Source organism: Pseudophryne corroboree, chromosome 12, assembly GCF_028390025.1.
Source record: "Pseudophryne corroboree isolate aPseCor3 chromosome 12, aPseCor3.hap2, whole genome shotgun sequence".
Lineage (NCBI taxonomy): Eukaryota > Metazoa > Chordata > Amphibia > Anura > Myobatrachidae > Pseudophryne > Pseudophryne corroboree.
The window spans coordinates 20,662,640-20,683,477 of record NC_086455.1 but is presented as its reverse complement, the minus strand read 5'-3'; the positions used below and the strand labels follow the sequence as shown (position 1 = coordinate 20,683,477).

The 20,838-nt window shown below is 44.5% G+C and overlaps 1 protein-coding gene across 1 annotated transcript in view; it reads left to right on the top strand.

Moving 5' to 3' along the window:
* The window catches only part of SV2A (synaptic vesicle glycoprotein 2A), a 193,163-nt gene extending 173,682 nt beyond the window's left edge, over positions 1-19,481 (top strand). The window contains exons 9-13 of the mRNA XM_063947169.1: positions 2,895-3,059; positions 4,691-4,824; positions 8,265-8,471; positions 9,774-9,933; positions 13,336-19,481. Of these exons, the coding sequence (XP_063803239.1) occupies positions 2,895-3,059; positions 4,691-4,824; positions 8,265-8,471; positions 9,774-9,933; positions 13,336-13,519 (850 nt within the window). The 3' untranslated portion in view covers positions 13,520-19,481. The remainder of the gene's footprint in view (positions 1-2,894; positions 3,060-4,690; positions 4,825-8,264; positions 8,472-9,773; positions 9,934-13,335) is intronic.
* Positions 19,482-20,838: the final 1,357 nt, after the last annotated feature.

Here is a 20,838-nt window from a genome sequence, read left to right as displayed (position 1 = left end):
AGCAGGAGAACCTCGGCAACAATTTGGTGTGGGGTTTTCCGGCAATGGGTCCCACAGAAAGGGAGGATTGTTAAGGATACACTGTGCGGGTCAGAGTAGCTATATTAAAAAGCGGCCATGCTAGCTGGCTCCGCCCCCGGAACTCGCACCTATTTGTTTTATACAGCACCTTACCTACTATGTCATACTAGAACATGGACCTGATGTCTCCTGGGTCATCTCAGCCGTCCCCATTCCATCCCCTCCCTTACCTTTCCAGCCCGCTCCTCCCCCGTCATACTCCTCTCCCCCGTACCTTGGGGGTCATTCAGATCCGATCGCTGCTGTGCCGATCAGATCCGAACTGCGCATGCGTATGCACTGCAATGCGCAGCCGCGTCGGATGGGTACAACAGGGATCGCCGGTCAGCGACGGGATGGTGCAAAGGATCCATTCGCACGGGCGTTCCCAAGTTGCGTGACAGGTAGAGGCCATTTGTGGGTGGTAACTGACCGTTTTCAGGGAGCGTCCGGAAAAACGCAGCCGGGCTCCAGCGTTTTCAGGGAGGGAGGGTGTCTGACGTCAGCTCCGGCCCCGATCAGCAGGATTCAGTCGCACAGGCTGAGTAAGTCCTGGGCTGCGCAGAGACTGCACATGATCAGTTTGTACAGCTCAGCTACACATAGGATCACACACTTGCACAGCAAAAAATACACTCCCCCTGTAGGCGGCACTATCTGATCGCAGGGCTGCAAAAAACGCAGCCCAGCGATCAGATCTGAATTACCCCCTTGTCCTCTTCTGTCAATGCGTCATTACATCCAGCCCCAGGTGTGAATTGCACATGTGTATCACAACTGCCATTGGGGGTCATTCTGACCCGATCGCACGCTGCAGTTTATCGCAGCGGTGCGATCGGGTCAAACTGCGCATGCGCCGCAGTGCCGAAGGCCGTCGGACCGCTACGATTGCTTCTGCCTGATTGACAGGCAGAGGCGGTCGCTGGGCGGGGGGGGGGGCGGGCCGCTGCGGGCCGGGGAGCGACGAGTAGCTCCCGGCCAGTACGCTAAAGCTGCGCTGGCCGGGAGCTACACCTAAAGTGCAAAAGCATCACCGCTGGGCGATGCTTTTGCACTTCTGCGGGGGGGCGCTGGCAGTGACATGCGGGGCGGGATAGCCCTGTGCTGGGCGACCCCCGCATGTCTATGCTCACGAACGTAGCTGTGCTAAAAATAGCACAGCTACAATCAACTCGGAATGACCCCCATTAGGTCATTCATACGAATATTGCATTAATGCTTCCTTAATGTCCTGTATTTGTGCATTGGAACGCTGTGTATTTTGCCTGCTGGTCGTGTACAGCTTTGTACAATGCTGTATTTCCCCACTGTACAGTGCTGCAGAATTGTATCCAGTACATACACAATGACAATAATAATAAGGGAATAGAAGTAATTAACAAACTAGCCAGCCACCGGCATCCGCTGCGAGTGTGAGCCCGACTGCATTTTATAATCAGGATTGAGGTTTCCAAATTGATTCCCTTAAATAACTGTTAATTCGGGCTGTCAGGGAGGTAATTAAACTGCCATATCCCCAGTTAGCGTTTGCCATTCCTCGGCTGCACATTAGAGGCGGCCGCCATCACTTGCTAATGAAGTTACAGCAATGTGGTTGGACACTGGGAGCAATAACGAGATGCGAGGCGGGAGGCGAGAGACAAATCTAACGTTATGTCTTGTGCGGTTTTGGCTGAAACAATAAGACGACATTGATATGGACAGGACGTGGCAATAAAGAGGAAAATAGGCTGTTTATTGATATCAGGAGTGCCTGAGAGACTTTTATAATAAAAGCGCTTGTAATTTTATTTATTTCCACGACGGCGCCAGGCTGAGGAAGGATGTATGGGATATCTTAAAGGGGAAATGCCTCATAGAGAGTCACTCATATAAATAGGATGCGGTCAGGGTTATGGTTAGGCTGCGGGAATGGGGGCTTAGGGGGGTATTGGGGGAGGATAAGTATACTTACCTACCCCCTGTCAGAATACTCTGCATTGGGATGCCGCAATCGGTCTTCTGACTGCTGCCAAACGCTGGTAAATCTTATCACACCCCATAAAAACCACCCATAGGCTAATGTCCACTTTAAAGGGTGCATATATATTTCTTGGGTTCCAGTGTACAGAAGGACAGTGCTGAGACAGTCAGTAGATGATGACAATACAGGACAATGGTCAACACACATATGGTCAACACTATTTTGGGGGGGGAACGGTTTCACATATTTTTCAACTTTTGCTTGATTTACCATTCACATGGACTACGACTGGAAATAGTACCATTGCTGCGCTGTCCCAGAGTCTAGTACATATGAGCAGGTTTCTAGGAAAATGGCGCGGCTGGCACTTTCCTAGAGATTTTCCTACTACGTGTGCGCAAAATGCCGTGAAAATTGCCGCTGCACCATTTTCCTGGTGATTTCTGCAGCATTGGTGCCGCCGACGCGGGACTCTGGAGGCTAAGTATTGGAAAAAATTGGTGTGCGGTGTGGGCCCGCCTGGACCCTGCGTGCACTGCACACGCCGCACCAATTACAAACACGCCAGTGTCTCCGGCTTCTCGCAGGCCCAAAGTCTACAGTCTGTGCAAAGAATTTTTGTCACTTGGACAGTCTAGAAAGTCTGGCTTCTGTACTACTTCTGACTGATGTAAGATAGAGAAGCGCCGTCATCTTAAGCAAATTTTTTTTTTTTTTAATCCAGTTGACACAACAGACAACTTTATAGACAGATGTAGCCAAGCATAAACACACTTAGGTTATTTGAGGTATATTATTTAGCTGATTAATGCACAAGAGATTGTTGGCCAAATTACTGTATTTGCTCTTTATCGCTTCTCTCACCACTCAGCTACTATGGACTGACGGTTTGGTTCCCAGACATGATCAAACATCTGCAGAACATTGACTACGCTTCCCGCACCAAGTTCTTCTCCAATGAGAGGGTGATCAGCTTCAATTTTAACTTCACTCTAGAAAACCAGGTCCACAAAAATGGAGAATATCAAAATGACAAGTGAGTGGCCCTGTTAGTTATGAATTAAGTGCAGGGCGGGATTAAGGGCCTGGGGCTGAAAATGACCAAAGGCCCAGTGTGAGAAGTGGAGGGTGTGTGGCCGGTGTTGTGTGGGTGTGGCCATGATCAGTTCCATGTGGGCGTATCCACCCCTACACTATCAACCCCAATGTCTCCCTAAATCAAATCAGTTTTTAATACTTATGCTTTATCAGCGACCACATAGCCAGCTGGTCGTCATCATCATACTGCCACAATGATGGGCCTATTTTTATGTGGTGTCCTGGAGCTGTAGACCCATTGTTAATAATTTTATTATTATTATTATTATTATTACATTTTAATTATAAGGCGCCACAAGTGTTTCACAGCGCCGTACAAAGGACAGTACAGGGAGACAGAACTTAGCATTACAGTAAATAAATAACAAAAATAGAGTACAGGTAACAAAGTGCAGCAGAACTCTCAAAACACAATACAGCTAGGGAGTAGCGGGGGAGTAATAGGCGTACTACTAGGGACTGGCGGCTATAGATAGGGATGAGCCTATACCAGCAGGAGAAAAAGCGGGTAAAGATGGTCACTGAGTAGGAGAGAGCTGCGAGAGAAATGTGTTGAGAAGAGGGCTTTGAAAACAAGAGGAAAAGAGGGCCCTGCTCCCGAAGAGCTAACAATCTAGTAGGAAGGGGCGACAGACAGAGGACATGAGGTGCAAGCAAGCGGGAGGTAGTCTGATGGCAGTATGTAAGCAAAGCAGAGATGTTCCAGGCAGGGGGATGGAGGAGCAGCCTCAGGACTAGGTTATGCACCAGAAGGGTACGCTTTGATGAATAGGTGGGTTTTCAGTGCCCGTTTGAAGCTTTGCAACGTTGGGCAGAGTCTATTGGAGCGGGGGAGCGCGTGATATGGCCCTGATCAAGTGTACTAAACGCTTGCACACGGTGGAGGCAGACATTTATGGCGGGATATAACGGCGTCTGAGTTTGCCTGAAGGTGTGGGATGCCGGCCAAACTCTGACTTTTTTTAAAAGTTGCAGTCATTTACAAGGCAAAACCAAAGTATGAGTTCAGCTGGCATCCCGTGCCTCAGGCAAACTCTAATGCCATTACATCCCGCCACAAGGGTCAGATTCAATTACACGTGAGCTGCCATCGGCCAGTTATGAATACAGTAGGCTGATTCTGCTTGCGCTTCTATAGGCTGCTGCCAGAATCAGTCTTCTGTGAGGTAATCCGCGTAGCCATCAGAAATCGCCATGGGGCCTTCAGCACCTAATTGAATCTGCTCTTTATTAGTCCACCGCTATCTAAGAAACTAGTGACATCATTGAGAAAATAGGCACAAAGTGAATATTGGTTCTGGTCACAAAATGGCTGTCATTCCTGAGCGTAGTCACAACACTGACAAGTGAAATGGGTGTGGCCACTCTACAATGGGGCTAGCTAGCTGAACGGGTAGGGATAGGAGTCTGTGTTTCGCTAGCAATGAATGTGGGTTTGCACGTTTAGCGTTAGCAGATCTGCTGTGTTATTCTGAACTATCTAACCTTTATATATGTCCTTGTGGCAAGTACGTGATCGGTGTCTAGTGAGCCCTGAAATAATTACACGTCCTGTCCTTGTCTCAAAAGATTCATCGGCCTCAAGTTGAAATCCGTCATCTTTGAAGACTCCTTGTTTAAGGACTGTTACTTTGAAGACATTACATCTAGTAATACTTTCTTCAAGAACTGCACATTCATATCAACAATGTTCTACAACACAGGTAATCGCTTATTCGCGAGTTCAGTCTGTCAGTACGCCATTTTGTGGGTGGGGCATTTACCCCCTTTTTTTTTTTTTTACTATGTTTGGTGTTTATAACTTTATTACAAATCTACATGTACAGAATATGTAATATAATTAGAACTTTGAAAGGACAGTTAATTCCATGGGATGCGTTTAAGATACCGGCTGTTGGGATCCCCATGGTGGAATCCCGACATCCGTCAAAATGCTGATGACAGAATGCAGACGGCGGAATTACGACAGGGTCAGGAGACCTATGCCGCAATACCGACAGCCAGCATTCCGAACGTAAGTATAGCAGCCGCGTTAAGGCTGGGGGAAGAGGTTTAGGTGCTTTTCCGGGCAGAGTTATGCTGGGACTGGGGGGGGGACGGGGACTTAGGTTTAGGCACTAAGGGGGGAGGTTAGAGTTAGGCATCGGGAAGGGAGGGTTAGGTGGTAGGGAAGGGAGGGTTAGGTGGTAGGGAAGGGGCAAACTAGTTATAAGCCCGTCAAAATGATGGACACCAGGGCCGGATTATAGAGGGAGAAGGTCGCTGCTCACACAGGAGCTGCAGGGTTTCTGGAAGTCCTGCTGCTGGGAGCCGGGGATCTGTCATGCTGAGGGTGTAGCGTTAGCCTTCTATAAATATAGATGCTGTATATGTGTAATGCGCAGGCTATAATGATGTTGCACTATATACACCAGCACTGGCACGTGTAAGCTCACCAGTCCCCGCACAGCTCCTGGCCAGTCTGGGGGGTAGAGGACACCAGTAGCCACCAGCAGCTGGCCAGAGAGGTCTGAGCATGGCCTGTGCAGGGTGTGGGAGGGGCAAGCACAGTACTCCGCCCCTCCACTGGGGCGCAGTATATATAAGGCAGTTTAGCTGATTATCTGCCTCCACCCACATCATCTGCAGCCCCAGCACCGAACCGTCCTCCTCCCGGTCATCACGCTGCTCACCACACACATGGTCTCACCTCTTCCTGCTGTGGCCGCACATGTCCCCGATGCCTCCACTCTGAGCGCTGCAAGACCGTCTTGTGGTTCCTGCATCCAGGTCCTGGTTACTGCTGCTACTTGTTGCAGAGTCCCAGGATGGCAAGTATCCTGGGGTCGCAGCATAGTATATGGAGGATGGGGTGCAGAGTATGCTGTATATGGAGGAAGTATGTGCCCTGTATATAGGGGGCACTATATGCAGTGGTATGAGGGTGCAGTCTGTATATAGAGGCAGTATATTGGTGGGGGTGCAGTGTACATAGGGTGTATGTGTGTCCTTGTCCCTCCAGTGGCTGCCGGCGGCACCACAGAGGTGAGGAGCAGCGTTAGATTAATGGAACCGTTAGTGGATATCAAACAAAAGGATAGAAAATCCAGTCAATTTTGAATATGAAAGGTTGTTATAAATGGAAACTGCCACACCAAAAACCTACCCCTACCCCCACTCTCTATCTCTCTCCAGCACTCTCTATCTCTCTGCAGCACTCTCTATCTCTCTCGAGCACTCGCTATCTCTCTCTCTCCAGCACTCTCTATCTCTCTCCAGCACACTCTCTCTCTCTCTCCAGCACTCTCTCTCTCTCCAGCACACTCTATCTCTCTCTCTCCATCACACTCTATCTCTCCAGCACACTATCTCTCTCCAGCACACTCTCTCTCTCTCCAGCACTCTCTCTCTCTCTAGCACACTCTATCTCGCTCTCTCCATCACACTCTATCTCTCCAGCACTCTCTATCTCTCTCCAGCACACTCTCTCTCTCTCTTCAGCACTCTCTCTCTCTCTAGCACACTCTATCTCGCTCTCTCCATCACACTCTCTCTCTCTCCAGCACTCTCTCTCTCTCTAGCACACTCTATCTCGCTCTCTCCATCACACTCTATCTCTCTCCAGCACTCTCTATCTCTCTCGAGCACTCGCTATCTCTCTCTCTCCATCACACTCTATCTCTCCAGCACTCTCTATCTCTCTCCAGCACACTCTCTCTCTCTCTCCAGCACTCTCTCTCTCTCTAGCACACTCTATCTCGCTCTCTCCATCACACTCTATCTCTCTCCAGCACTCTCTATCTCTCTCGAGCACTCGCTATCTCTCTCTCTCCATCACACTCTATCATACCTCCCAACTTTAGCCGCTTGCAAAGAGGGACACAAGCGCGGCGAAGTCGCGCGCGCTCCCGAAAAGGGGGCGTGGCCTATGGAGAAAGGGGGCGTGGCCTCACGGGAGGACCCACGATCGCGAGCCACGCCCCCGGTTTCGTCATTGAGGGGGCATGCCCAGCGCTCCGTGAGCTGCTGGCATGCCCTCTCTCCCTGTTTGGACTGAATAGACGCTGTGCGCATGCGCACAGCGTCTATTCATCGCTGCTCTGCTAAGCAGAGCAGCGCGTGCAGGAGCCTCCCAACTGCCCCCCCCCCCACCACCGCGGGACACTGCGGCCCGCGGGTGGGACAGCGGGACAGTCCCCAAAAAACAGTTGGGAGGTATGCTCTATCTCTCTCCAGCACACTCTCTCTCCAGCACTCTCTCTCTCTCTCCAGCACACTCTATCTCTCTCTCTCCATCACACTCTATCTCTCTCCAGCACTCTCTCCATATTCAGCAAGTGTGAAACAGTCAGATCAGTGTTTTTATGTAATTAGCAGCAGGCTGTAACATCTCCCAGCATAATCACTTTCATTTTCATTTGGTTCTGTGTGGCGGCCTCTAGTGGCCACCGGTGCACATAACAGAGGTGAGTAGCGGTAAAGATGTACACACGGTGCGATATGCACATAACTTTCCTTACGATATTGACTATATAGTCAAAATCATAAGGATAGTGCATATTGCACCGTGTGTACACAGATTGCGATGCCGATGCGCGGTCCCGCACGATTGGCATCGCAAAAAAAAATAGACTGCGCAGGAAGCCCAACATTGACTATATATCGACGGGGCTTGTTAGTGTCAGGCAAAAGCCGCATTGCGCAGTGTGTACACGGCTTTAGCCTTTTATTATATAGGATTAGTAAAAAAAAAAAAAATCTACAAAAAGTTACACTGCTTTTTGGCCGCAGTAATTTGTCACTGTATTGTTATAATATATGATATTACATTATGTTATATTCTATGTAATGTAAACCTGTTTGCAATAGACATATGACAGTAGGTCCATGTCTAGAAGAGTCTTTTCCACGTTGACAGTTTTTTACCCCTAACCGCATCCATCTTGTGCCGTCATTCTGTCTGGCTCTGTACACACAACAGGACAACCCACAGTGTGTTGTCATAGGCAACAATGATTGAGACAGGTTACAATGATAGGCTGAAAACGAAATGTCTCCCCATCACGACGTTTTGCTGTCTTGTCACAACTGTAATATTTTCTACCGCCGGCTTTGTTCCATTTCTTGACGAGAAATAATATCTCCCTCTTATTCTTGGTTGCAGATTTGTTTGACTACAAATTCATCAATAGCCGCATTGTAAACAGCACGTTCCTGCACAGTAAGGAGGGCTGCCAGCTGGACTTCACAGATGACATCAATAATGCCTACATGATCTATTTTGTGAGTTTCCTGGGGACTCTGGCTGTGCTTCCAGGCAATATCGTGTCCGCCTTGTTGATGGACAAAATCGGACGTCTCCGTATGCTGGGTGAGATACAGCTTTCTGTGACCGAGATTCCGGTGTTAAATCTGTGACTTTATGCAAAACATTATTTCTGGAACATAAGTCAGAGAAATTGGAGGCATGGGGGGTCATTCCGAGTTGGTCGCTCGCTAGCTACTTTTTGCAGCGCTGCAATCACATAGTCGCCGCCTCTGAGGGAGTGTATTTTCCATTTGCAAGTGTGCGAACGCTTGTGCATCCGAGCGGTACAAAAACAGTTTGTGCAGTTTTTGAGTAGCTCAGAACTTACTCAGCCCTTGCAATCACTTCATCCTATCCAGGCCCGGAATTGACGTCAGACACCCGCCCTGCAAACGCTTGGACACGCCTGCGTTTTTGCAACCACTCCCAGAAAACGTTCAGTTGCCACCCATAAACGCCCTCTTCCTGTCAATCTTCTTGCAATCAGCTGTGCAAATGGATTCTTCGTTAAATTCATCGCCCAGCAACGATCCGCTTTGTACCCGTACGACGCGCATACGCATGCGCAGTTTTGCCGAGTTTTGACCTGATCGCAGCACTGCAAAAAATAGCTAGCGTGCGATCAGGTCGGAATGACCCCCATGGTCTGCAGTGACATACAGTATTAATACCCTAAGGGCCTGTGTGCCGCAGAACCCCCACCTTCCAGGTACTGAGTCTTTGCAATATCCGTGGCATGCCAAACGAGGCCATTTGAGTATAGGTGGATGCGAACACATCTTTAAGAGCTTAGGCTATGCAGGCAGGGCATAAAGTAGAGAACAAGGCCAGGGGCCACACATTAACATTGGCCATTGATGTCCCTTTGCTCCATGCGATCGCTGTACAGGGCCGTCGCTACTATGAGATAGGAGCCTTGCCTTAAGCAGCACCTCTAAGCTGCAGAGCAGTGACTGATGGTTGAGCAGGAGTAGGGAGTACTACCCCTGTTACACTGTGAGCGGCCTGTGACCAGGCGGGGTGGAAGCCTCGCGTGATTCATCCCTGATACTATAGAGCACAGGTATGGAATAGGGTGTTGGCGGGGGAGGGGCAGATTGATACTCCTAGTATTAGATTACCATAATGAGCATGTTTTTGGTCTGCCCTTCTTTGGGGTAAACTAGGGGAAGAGAGAGGAAATAGGCCGCACATAACAAGATGTGACGGATCCTCTTTAATAGAATATGGTGGAAAGATGTATAGAATAGTTGTTCTTTCCCGGACCTTGTTACCGTGGTGTCTCACCTATCATATGTTATCATATAATGTAAATGTCATGTCCCACAGTATCGTGATTAGTAACTGTGTCGTATCTGTCCCCAGCTGGGTCCAGCGTCATGTCCTGCATCAGCTGCTTCTTTCTGTTCTTCGGGAACAGCGAGTCTGCCATGATTGCCTTGCTCTGCCTCTTTGGGGGTGTCAGTATTGCCTCCTGGAACGCCCTGGATGTCCTGACGGTGGAGCTCTACCCCTCTGACAAAAGGTACGCAGAGAGTAACTGAGGCAAGGTGGTGTAAGGGGAACTGACCCTGGTTAGTCTGCTTAGAAGTAGCTTCTCCTGCCTGGTGATGTCCTCGGTCATTAGATGGGTATCCAGGCTATGGATAAGCACTGTCCAGATAGTTAATTTGTCTACAACACAGGTTCTCAAACTCGGTCCTCAGGACCCCACACGGTTCATGTTTTGCAGGTCACCTGTAGATTTTAAAAATGTGGCAGTTGGTGATGCACAGTGCAGCTGCTGGGTGACATGGAAAAAGTGAACCGTGTGGGGTCCTGAGGACCGAGTTTGAAAACCACTGGTCTACAACATATGGCCAACACTGTCAAAATATCATCAGGGTCAAAAGGCCATCAGGTAAAAGGTAGACAGGTCAAAAGGTCGACTGGTTCAAAAGGTTGACATGGCAAGGTTCGAAACACATATGGTCGACAAAAGTTTTTGCTTCACTTTTTTTTCAACTTTTGCTTGGTTTATCATCCTCGTGTACTACGATTGGGAATAGTAACCTTGGCGAACAAGTGAGCCTGCAAGGGTCTACGTTACCACTAACTGGGGTCACAGGTGATGAAACATACAAAATTACACCAAAGAAAAAACCATTAAAAAACTTGTCAACTTTTTTGTGTCGCCCATTTTGTGTCGACCTTTTGACCCTGTTGACCTAATGCCTGTTGACCATATGGTGTAGATTTTCTATACCACACTCCATTGGATACTGCGTCATGCGCATAACAGACAAGTAACGCTACCATATATGGAAAACACTGCTTTACTCACTAAGCCGGCTACTGGACAAGGTTAACCGCTTGGCAACTCCCAGAATCCATAGCTGGCTAAGAGATTACATTAGAGTCCACTCATAGATAGGGGCGTATAAGATGGCTAGGATGTCTGAACGGCCCTGAATTCCTAACAACAAACACTGTGGGTAATGGTGTCATCCATTATACACGAAATGTTGGTTTCCACTGGATAAATGGGCGTAAACCAGCCAACAGCATACTTACCTACCCTTCTGGAAGGTTCGAGTGACTCATGATTTTTTGGTAGTTTCCAGGACCCCTAGAAGAGTGGGAGGGTAATATCTGGAATCACTGGTCTGTAGAGAGGGGGCGGGGCCAATATGATAAAAATCAAGAAATTTGGGTCCACCTACTCTTCTTAGACCTGTAAATTGTGGGTTTAAGATGTAGTGGGGGGCAGCTTTTAATGACACAAAGAGACCACCTCAGCCCCCTCAGATACCAACTGCAACTCCTCTTCGGGCTTCTCCAAGAGAGGGGTTAAAAAAGCACAGGCAAGTATGGCTGACAGAAAATAAATAGAAATAAAAGCTACACAGAGCAATAATGGAGGAGGGAAACAAACTCTGTGCTGATTTATCCAATAAATTGCATTTACATTTTAATTATACACATTTTAAAAGTTTTGATTACAGTTTAGTAGACAAACTAGTGTAGAAGAAGGGAATTAGAAGTTTCCGGCAATTTTTACCTCAGTGCTAAGACTGTAGGTAAAAAGAGTACTGATCTTTTTATTTTTGAATTATTTTTTTATTATTGAAATATACCTCTATAACTATTTATTAAAGCAGCAATCCTATGTGGAAGATGTAGTTTTGTCTCCTTTAAATAGTTAAAGCATGCATTTCACTCTTCTTAGCTGTTCTTTTGCAAATTAATTTCAAAAACCTCTCTGGAGGGAAAATAGCTATGGCTGCCAGAAACAGATACAGTTATGCGGCTACACAGACACAGGCTCATAGGTTCTCAGCATGACACGGGATGGCAGAGGGACAAGAAAGAGGGCGAGGATGTCACAGTGAGAACAGATCTCAGATTTTTTTCTCCCCAAAACCCCTCTATAAACTTCAGCATGTGTCGTGCGACTGTGGTTGCCATGGTTGTCAATGAAAATATTGAATTATCATCTACAGCAGCCTGATGGGGAAAAAAAGAAAAAATGGTAAATGCCAACATTCTTATAACCTGCCACAGTGGGTTTTCCCCCATTGGATTGCTGCTTTTCCTTGTGTAAAATACAAAATAAAAACCTTTTGGTTACAATCCAGAGTAGCCAGTAGAGAAAAAAGAGGATCACAGCTATGATTTTGCTCCAAATTTGGAAAATTGCATTATTTATGTTACTCAATAACCTATAGTAAAGTATCTATCTCGGTAGATTGCCCTAATAAAGAAAAAGAAAGGGCTGAACCTGTTGCAGACATGTAACCAACTGGAAGACAGTAATAGGCCACGTACTGTCTGTGCACTGCTGAACCAGACGATGAGTAATGTCAGCAGAAATAGTCAGATGGAGCCGTTAATAACATGGCTGGGTCTGCCTAGAGATGTCAGGAGTCACAGCCATTATAGACTTAATTGATCTATTTATCATCCGTGATGTCTTCACTAAACGAGAATTAGTATATTCGCACCTGACAGGCATAACATGTAGCCACTGGTGTATCTATAATGGGTGTAGGGTGTGTGGTGCGCACGGAAGGGGGGGGGGGGGGGGAAGCACACACCGCAGCCATATAATTATACTTACCACTCCAGAATCCAGCGGCGGCCATTTTTGCAGTGATTTTGCACATGCACAGTAGATATGTCCATGGGAACCTGTGCAATGACAGTAGACCCTCGCACAAAGTCAAAGTATACAACACTGCGTCTATCTATCTGTCTGTCTATCTATCTATCTATCTATCTGTCTGTCTATCAGAACATTACAGAGGTGCAGGTGTGTGTAGTAGTTCACCAGTACCCTTTTAGGTGTATCACGAGGTAGCGGCTGATACTTTTTGTCCTGAAGCGCTATGGATGAATATGCATCTTGTGAATTCCTTAGGAACCAGAACCATGGCTGATATGTGTGTGGCCATTATCTCCCGATAGATCTGATTCTTTTGGGATTGTCCTGAATCAGCCCAATAGGGGTGTGGCCTACTGTAAGTAGGAGTGGTTACATAAGGACATGGGAGTGGTGTCTGGACCTGGCTATGGTCGGGCGTGCCAGGGGTGCAGTTTGGTCAGATGGGTTGAGGTTTATTTTGCCTCGATAGTTTGTTAGGGGGCAATTCAATTAGCGGCAGAGTGTCAGCTAAGTGCGCAGCTGAACATTACTGCAACGCATCGCAGAGAATTGAATTCGGACCTCAGAATGCTGGCAGGCGTGCATGATGTTGCAAACGTGCCTCATACTTCAGTCTCCTTAGTTCCTAGTGAATTCATGGGCTACAGTCTCACAATGGCTGCCTCCAGTGTGGCAAGTTAAAGCAATATTTAAATTTAACATGGAAATGTATAATTGTCCTGCAATAATTGATTGTCGTGTTTACCCGCATTCTTATTTATTCTACTTCCTGTCTCATTACAGAACGACTGCCTTCGGATTCCTGAATGCCCTTTGCAAACTGGCCGCCGTCCTGGGAATAAGTATTTTTACCTCCTTCGTGGGGGTGACCAAAGCAGTGCCTATCCTATTGGCATCTGCAGCATTGGCACTGGGTAGCTTTTTAGCCCTTAAGCTACCGGAGACACGGGGTCAGGTGCTTCAGTGAGATTTACCCATGTAACAAATAGAATAGATTTGTAGACACTGTGAAATGTCTTTTATTTTTTGGGACCCTTTTTCCATAACTTCCTCCCAAAATATTTGGTAAAATAATATGCATATGTCTCATTGGAAATGTGTTAATGTTTGCACTATCCCTGATTTGAAAGCTCCTTCCAAGATCAGTTTGTGGTCTAGAGTCCATAGACTTTGTTTTAGGTAGCACTCTGTTAGCAAGACACTATTTTGTGTACCTGATGCCACAAGACATCGTAAAGGCCCTACTATGTGCACTTGGTAGGACTATACATGAAGCAGTGCCTATTATGTGCATTTGGTGGGACTATACATGAAGCAGTGCCTATTATGTGCACTTGGTAGGACTATACATGAAGCAGGGCCTGTTATGTGCATCTGGTAGGACTATACATGAAGCAAAGCCTATTATGTGCACTTGGTGGGACTATACATGAAGCAGTCCTATTATGTGCACTTGGTAGGACTATACATGAAGCAGTCCTATTATGTGCACTTGGTAGGACTATACATGAAGCAGGGGCTATTATGTGCCCTTGGTGGGACTATACATGAAGCAGCGCCTATTATGTGCTCTTGGTAGGACTACATGAAGCAGGGCCTATTATGTGCACTTTGTGGGACTATACATGAAGCAGTCCTATTATATGCACTTGGTAGGACTATACATGAAGTAGTCCTATTATGTGCACTTGGTGGGGCTATACACAAAGCAGGGCCTATTAAGTGCACTTGGTAGGACTATACATGTAGCAGGTCCTATTATGTGCACTTGGTGGGACTATACATGAAGCAGTGCCTATTATGTGCACTTGGTAGGACTATACATGAAACTAAGCCTATTACGAGCACTTGTTGGGTCTATATGTGAAGCAGGGCCTATTATGTACACTTGTTGGGACTGTACGTGAAGCATGGCCTATTATGTGCACTTGGCAGGACTATACATGAAGCAGTGCCTATTATGTGCACTTGGTGGGACTATACATGATGTAGGGCCTATTATGTGCACTCGGTGGGACTATACATAATGCAGCCCTATTATGTCCACTTGAAGGGACTATACACGAAGCAGCCCTATTATGTTCACTTGGTATACAAATCCAAAAGATAGCTTAAGTCTATTGCTAGACGCAAAAATATCTTTATTGCAACCACAGTGCATTTGTGGCCACAGTGCCAAGTGTCTTCTCACATGGTTCCTCTAGAAATAAATGGACTTGGAGAGCAAGATCAGACCCCAGTATCGAACCCCAACTTAATGCCCCCAAATCTAGCATCTGTTATTATTTATTCTAAATTGGATTGAAAGTTTAAGAAAAATCCAGTCTCTAAATCTATAGATAAGCTCAGTCTGATCCAGAAAGCACATAAGAACCAGCTCATAATGAGAAACAAATGAAACATTCCATGAAACTGTGACACATTCCATGAAGATATAACACAGTAATGAGGTTTTTTTAAAAATTTTGCATTTAAAATTGATCAATAATATTTGCACAACGATAATGTTTAATTTCATGGGATCGACTTGATTCCCCATTAATGCAAAGGGTGTGGCCTAATGGACTAGGGGTGTGGCTGCTCCAAACTGGATCTCTGGGTAGGTCCAAGCGTAGCTTTGAGGGATCGGGGCTGTGGCTATTTTTTGCCCCAGTTACGTGAAGTCACCAATCTCGGTATGCATTTGTCCAAAGCATAATGAAAGCACAATTTAAAAAACAACAGAGATAACTATAAGAAGACCCCGTTGATTACACATACAACATAATTTTCAGTAACTCTTGAATGAAAATATCATATATGTATCTAGAGCTTTCCAATTTATAGCATATAATGTAAATGTTGAGGTACATAACAACAAAAAAACTCTTTGTGGACAATATTGACTGTTGGTTGTAAAATCTCAATTTGTCCACTAAAACATCATAGGCCAAATGTAATAGAGTGAGAGTTTCAAAAAGTGAGCGATTTGGTAAGGTTTCGCAGTTTTTTTTTTTAAAGTGGCAATCATTTACACTGCAAGGTCAACCTGGTTTTGCAGTGTAAATGATTGCCACTTTAAAAAAAAACAAAACCTGAAAAGCTTTACCAAATCTCTCACTTTCTGAAACTCTCACTCTATTACATTTGTCCTCCCTGTGTGTGTACTGCTAAGATATACCTTGTTTATCCCTTACAGACCCTGTTGATATATTAATGTATGTCTAAGGCTGTTGTCTATTGTTCTGTGTAGTCCTAGGGATTAAGCATCTCACAAATTGTAAATATTAGTAAATGTTCTTCAGAAGCAAATTAATCATTTATATGGGCCTCCTGCCACCACATATTATATTCTTTAATTAGTGTAAACCTAGTCATATCGTAGAATAGTTGAACTTATTTTACATTTTTTTTTAAATGTACTTTTTCAAGCGGGTTCTTGGAGGTGAGGAACCTTTTATGTAAGAGAACGTCCTGAGGTAAATCTCAGCAGAGGGTCATTGTATGTATCCAGAATGGTCTATATGTCCCTCACCAAGCGGCAGCCATCTTGTCTCCAAAAAAGTGCATGCCTATTGAGTGCCATATCCTTGAGGTGGCGGCCATATTAGTAGACATATATCACTGTAAAAAAATCTAATAAATATAGGTTTATTTATATAAAACAGTAATTTTTTTCCACCATGTGTATAATATTGTAAATATCTAGATATATATGTGCAAATTACAGTGACATGACCTGCTTGTTCTTTATTCAGTATAACAAACCTGATATTTGCTTACAACGTGGACTTATCAGCAAGATATCAACATGCCATGTGCACTAAGCTTCCCAAAATTGGGAGCCCTTGCTTCTTGTTCTGTGACCTCCACTGGATAATTCTCTGAGGAGAAACCGCATGCCCACATCAAAATTTGTTGAAATTTTTACAGAAGGTGGGCTTTATACTGGTCATGCCTGTGTTTAGACTGTGATGCCATACATCAAGGACTACAATGGAATGAGTTAGACTGGTGACCATTTGAGGTCCACCATTTAAACACTTCAGATCTACAGTACGATATGAAGTCAAGAGTTGACTTTTGCCTGGACCGATAGACCGAATTGATAAATTTTAACCACTCTGAAGTCCTGCTTTGGTAACGTTCTCTCAGACTTTTTGTCAAAACTTACTTTATGGGGAAAAAAACACTTATTGCAGACTTTTAACCAACGGCAAAACACTAACCAAGTCTTCTGCTGCTGCACCAGGCCTCGCAGCCTACCATGGATCATACGTTGTAACTTGTTGTAACTGAGCTTAATGGCTTGATAGTCTACGTAGCACAAAGCTGGTGTCAAACATGACTACTGTGTGACACACAAGTTACACAAGACAAAGCAACATGGCCAGTAGATTAGTATAAATTGGAAAAGCAGAGTATGAGTCTTTTTATAGAACACAAGAGGTTTTAAGCAACAAAACTAGACCAGACAGCAAGCACAAAAGATAACATATTAGTACATAATAGTATATTCCTCGCCTTGGACGCTTAATCTGTGATTTCTTTGTGTGTTGGTACTAATTGCAATTGGTCTGATTTATGTATTTTGCAATTCTGTATGCAGGTCATTCTAAGCAAAACTATGTACTAAATTGTACAAAAATGTAAAAAAAAAAAAAATGAAAAAGAAAAAAATTGAATTATTTTTCAATGGTAGGTAGTAATTGTACGTAACAATGCCATATCTTGATCCCTGTGTAGTGGCCACGTATGTTAGTAACTAGGATCGCTAATGTAAGTAGCGTTAACATGTTAGTAAATAAATAGGACATTTTTGAGAAAAAAAAATCTTTGTAGATTTCAAGCATCAGATGTCTACATTGCTCGGACAGCAGTACTGCCCTCATACATTTTGTCCTGGTAAAATGTTTCCTTTTTTTTTATTATTTTACAAAATTTTCATTACTATACTGACCAGATGAAATCACAAAATACCAAATGATCAGTTTTGAAAGTACTGAAACGCACTTAGAAAACAGAGAAGAGTTTTACAATTAAAGCAAGTGTTTAAGCTAAACACGACTGGCCAGCATGTTCAAGGGGGACTAGAACTTTGGTAAACTTTCCATGCATTGTCAATATGGCGACATTTTTTAATAGTTAGTGATCATAAAAGTTATTAAAGAGAATTTTGAATATTCACCAATAGGAAGCTGAATTACGAAATCACTTGAACATTCAGGTGACCGTTCCCAATCTTTGAAAGAAGGTCTCCTCTACTCATCCTAATGAACTGTCCCTTAGACGTGTCTGTTTTAAAGCCTCTTTTGACCTCAAGAGCATGCGTTAGATTGGGAGACATGCAAATCTGAGCAATGACTGCTCATCCATCTTTGTAACAGGGTTTAATATAAAAAATGTTCCAAAGAGACTGTTTCCTGTGGATGACGAAACTCTCGCTAACCCGACATCTGTGATGTGAAACCTACTTTTGCGCATACACATTAATCAGACCACACACTGCATAATCATTATATCCATATACTGTAGATGTTACCAAATGGTAAAAAAATAAAAATAAAAACTTTGAAAAAATTGTTCTACGACAAAGATCGGTGCATTGCTAAATAGAAATCTACATTGGGAGAGGCAATATCAAAATTCTTGGCACCAGGAAGCAAATCACGGTGAGAATTTACAACTGGGAACCCAACGGCTAAATGGCGACTCAAAAGATGCAAACCACTGGTAATACGCTATTCTTTGTCAGTTTTATAAATAACGCAGTCTATATGTACTTGCAAATGCATTGTACACCGAGTTTTTTTGGGAATTAGACGAAATGAACTTGAATCTACTTTGGCCTCCATGTTAAAAATCACTGATGCGGTGAAACGTACATTTGTAGCTCTCACTCCTGTTGAACCACACGGGAACAGCAACACGTTACTTGAAACGAACTACAACAGGTAACTAAATAAAAAAGACTGCACAAAATAGATATCGGACAAACCGCTTAATTGTCATCAGCTTGTCATGACCAACATTGTGACAATCAGTTTGTGTGCCGTGTATACGTCAACTGTCATTTTTTGCCAAATATTTTTATACATTTTCAGTTTATTTTTATTTTTTGTCTTCTGAAATATTTTGTCTTACCTGCTGTACTAATGTGTTCTACAATAACTTATGATGCAATAGTTGTAGATGTGTTTTAGGGTATGATAACACAATAAAGATGGAGGGAGTAGTGGCTGGGAGGTCAATCACGGTAGAAGCTAAAACAATTCACAGTATGCAATAATTAATAGATTGGAAGGGTTTATTGCCATTTTGTCAAGCGGGTCAACTATTTTTGTTTGCACCAACTGCGCGTTTCGCCATAGGTACAAGGATTCCAGCTAACCTTTTTGAAAGAAAGCTATGGTTATTTGACACACATCATTTTTACAACTAAAGCTCTTGCTAATCAGTAGATCTACATTTAGAGATCTAAGCTGGGCATGTAATAGACTGATTGCTCAGCTTGAAGCTAGTGGCGCGTCTAGTTGACAACACAACTTGTTACAAGACAACTTCTGACCTAAAGGCACCTCCAGCTACGTACTCCTCCAGTCTCCAGTTTAATAATTAGTTTTTTCGTCCTCTATCCATTTTTTGTAGTAGTTGGTCTTCACATATGTAATTCTGTCTGTTTATCAAACTGTACTGTGGTGTAGTTTTTAGATGTTTGTAAAGAACAGAGGTATGAAAAAAAATACAATTTTCGTCTTGGAAACTGATCAGTTTTTATTGTCTATTCGGAAATGAATAGTTATATGAGAGATGTTTTGTTGTCATGCTGATATGGTGCTGTGAAAGGTGTGTGAGACTCCAAGTGCTCCCTGGAAAATCTGTAACTTCTATTGTGCAAGAAACTATTTCCAGCGTGAGCAACAATATCAATAAATATATGTCCACAAGTACTATGTAGTGTCCGTGGTCAGTGTATCGCTGAATGATGTCAAGCCTTTTAACTGTGTAAACGTCCACGATTACTTTATGTAAAGTTCGCTGAGATCCCATGACAACAGCGAAGCTACATTCTGTATGTTCCTAAACATCCGTGCCCTGGGAGGGATTTAGAATACGGTATGTCTATTATGGGAAATCGTTTTAAGCCATAACCTTTCCTTTCAGATTTTAATATATGTGCAGTGGTCGTACAGTTCACATCGTCATGCAATCAATAGAATAAAATAAAAATTGACATATCACCCTAGTATAAACATTACAGGTGAGCGGCACCTGCAGAAACGATTTTCTGCCGACTGCGCATGAGTCAGTAACGCATACGGGGGGCCTGCGCATGCATCTGCAGTTGCAAGTAGCACCGTTCGAGTCGCATCTTAAGTGGTATGTTCCTGGGTGGCAAATATTCAGATGCACGGAACAGCAGTGTTTCATTGTAGTGTCGGGGGCACGTAGCCCGACTTTCATGCTTGTTTGAGGCGTCTGGATGCAGCTGGGACGGCTGTTTCTGGTGGATCGTTTGCACCCGGCAAAGACCCAATACTGATCAGGAAGGCTGGGTCTGCAGACTTAAAACTGTGACGCATGTAGATGCATGGTTTCTAGTTGGTCTAAATTTAGACAGCATGAGGTACATCCTCACCGCCTCCCTATCAATGAAGATTGTGTGAGTCTGGTGCTGCCGAACAAGGTGCCCCGCATTATCTGATCATTGGGAGTGCTCTTAGCTCTGTATAAATGCAGAACATCTGGACATCTGATGATTAAATAATGCAGAGCCCTTGATCAGTGGCACCAGAAATGGACAATCTTATCTCCACAGGAGAGGACATCCCAGCAAATTCACCAACAGATCAGGCTGAATGATGCACTAGGAAATCACTAAGGGGAGATGTATCAAACCTTGGAAAGAGATAAATTGAACAGAGATAAAGTACTGTACTAGCCAATCAGCTCCTAACTACCGTGTTATAGGCTGTGTTTGAAAAATGTCAGGAGCTGATTGGTTGTTACTTTATCTCTCCCAAGGTACAATACATCGCCCCCTAAGAACCCAAAGGCTACGTCCAGGGGTCTACAGGCTTCTGGCAGCCCAGTAAAGGTTACAGATGATGACTATTCCAATAGATACAGACAGCACTAATACAGCCATCATGAAAAAGAAACAAGGAAAAAGTCTGTTTTCTCCCACAAGAAAACAGACATGCAGTCAAAGCTAATGGTGAGACTTCAAGAATGATGTCCTGTTGACAGACGAGACCAGAATAGATCTGTTTGGACAGTGGTGGGGTGGCAATAATTTGGGGTTGC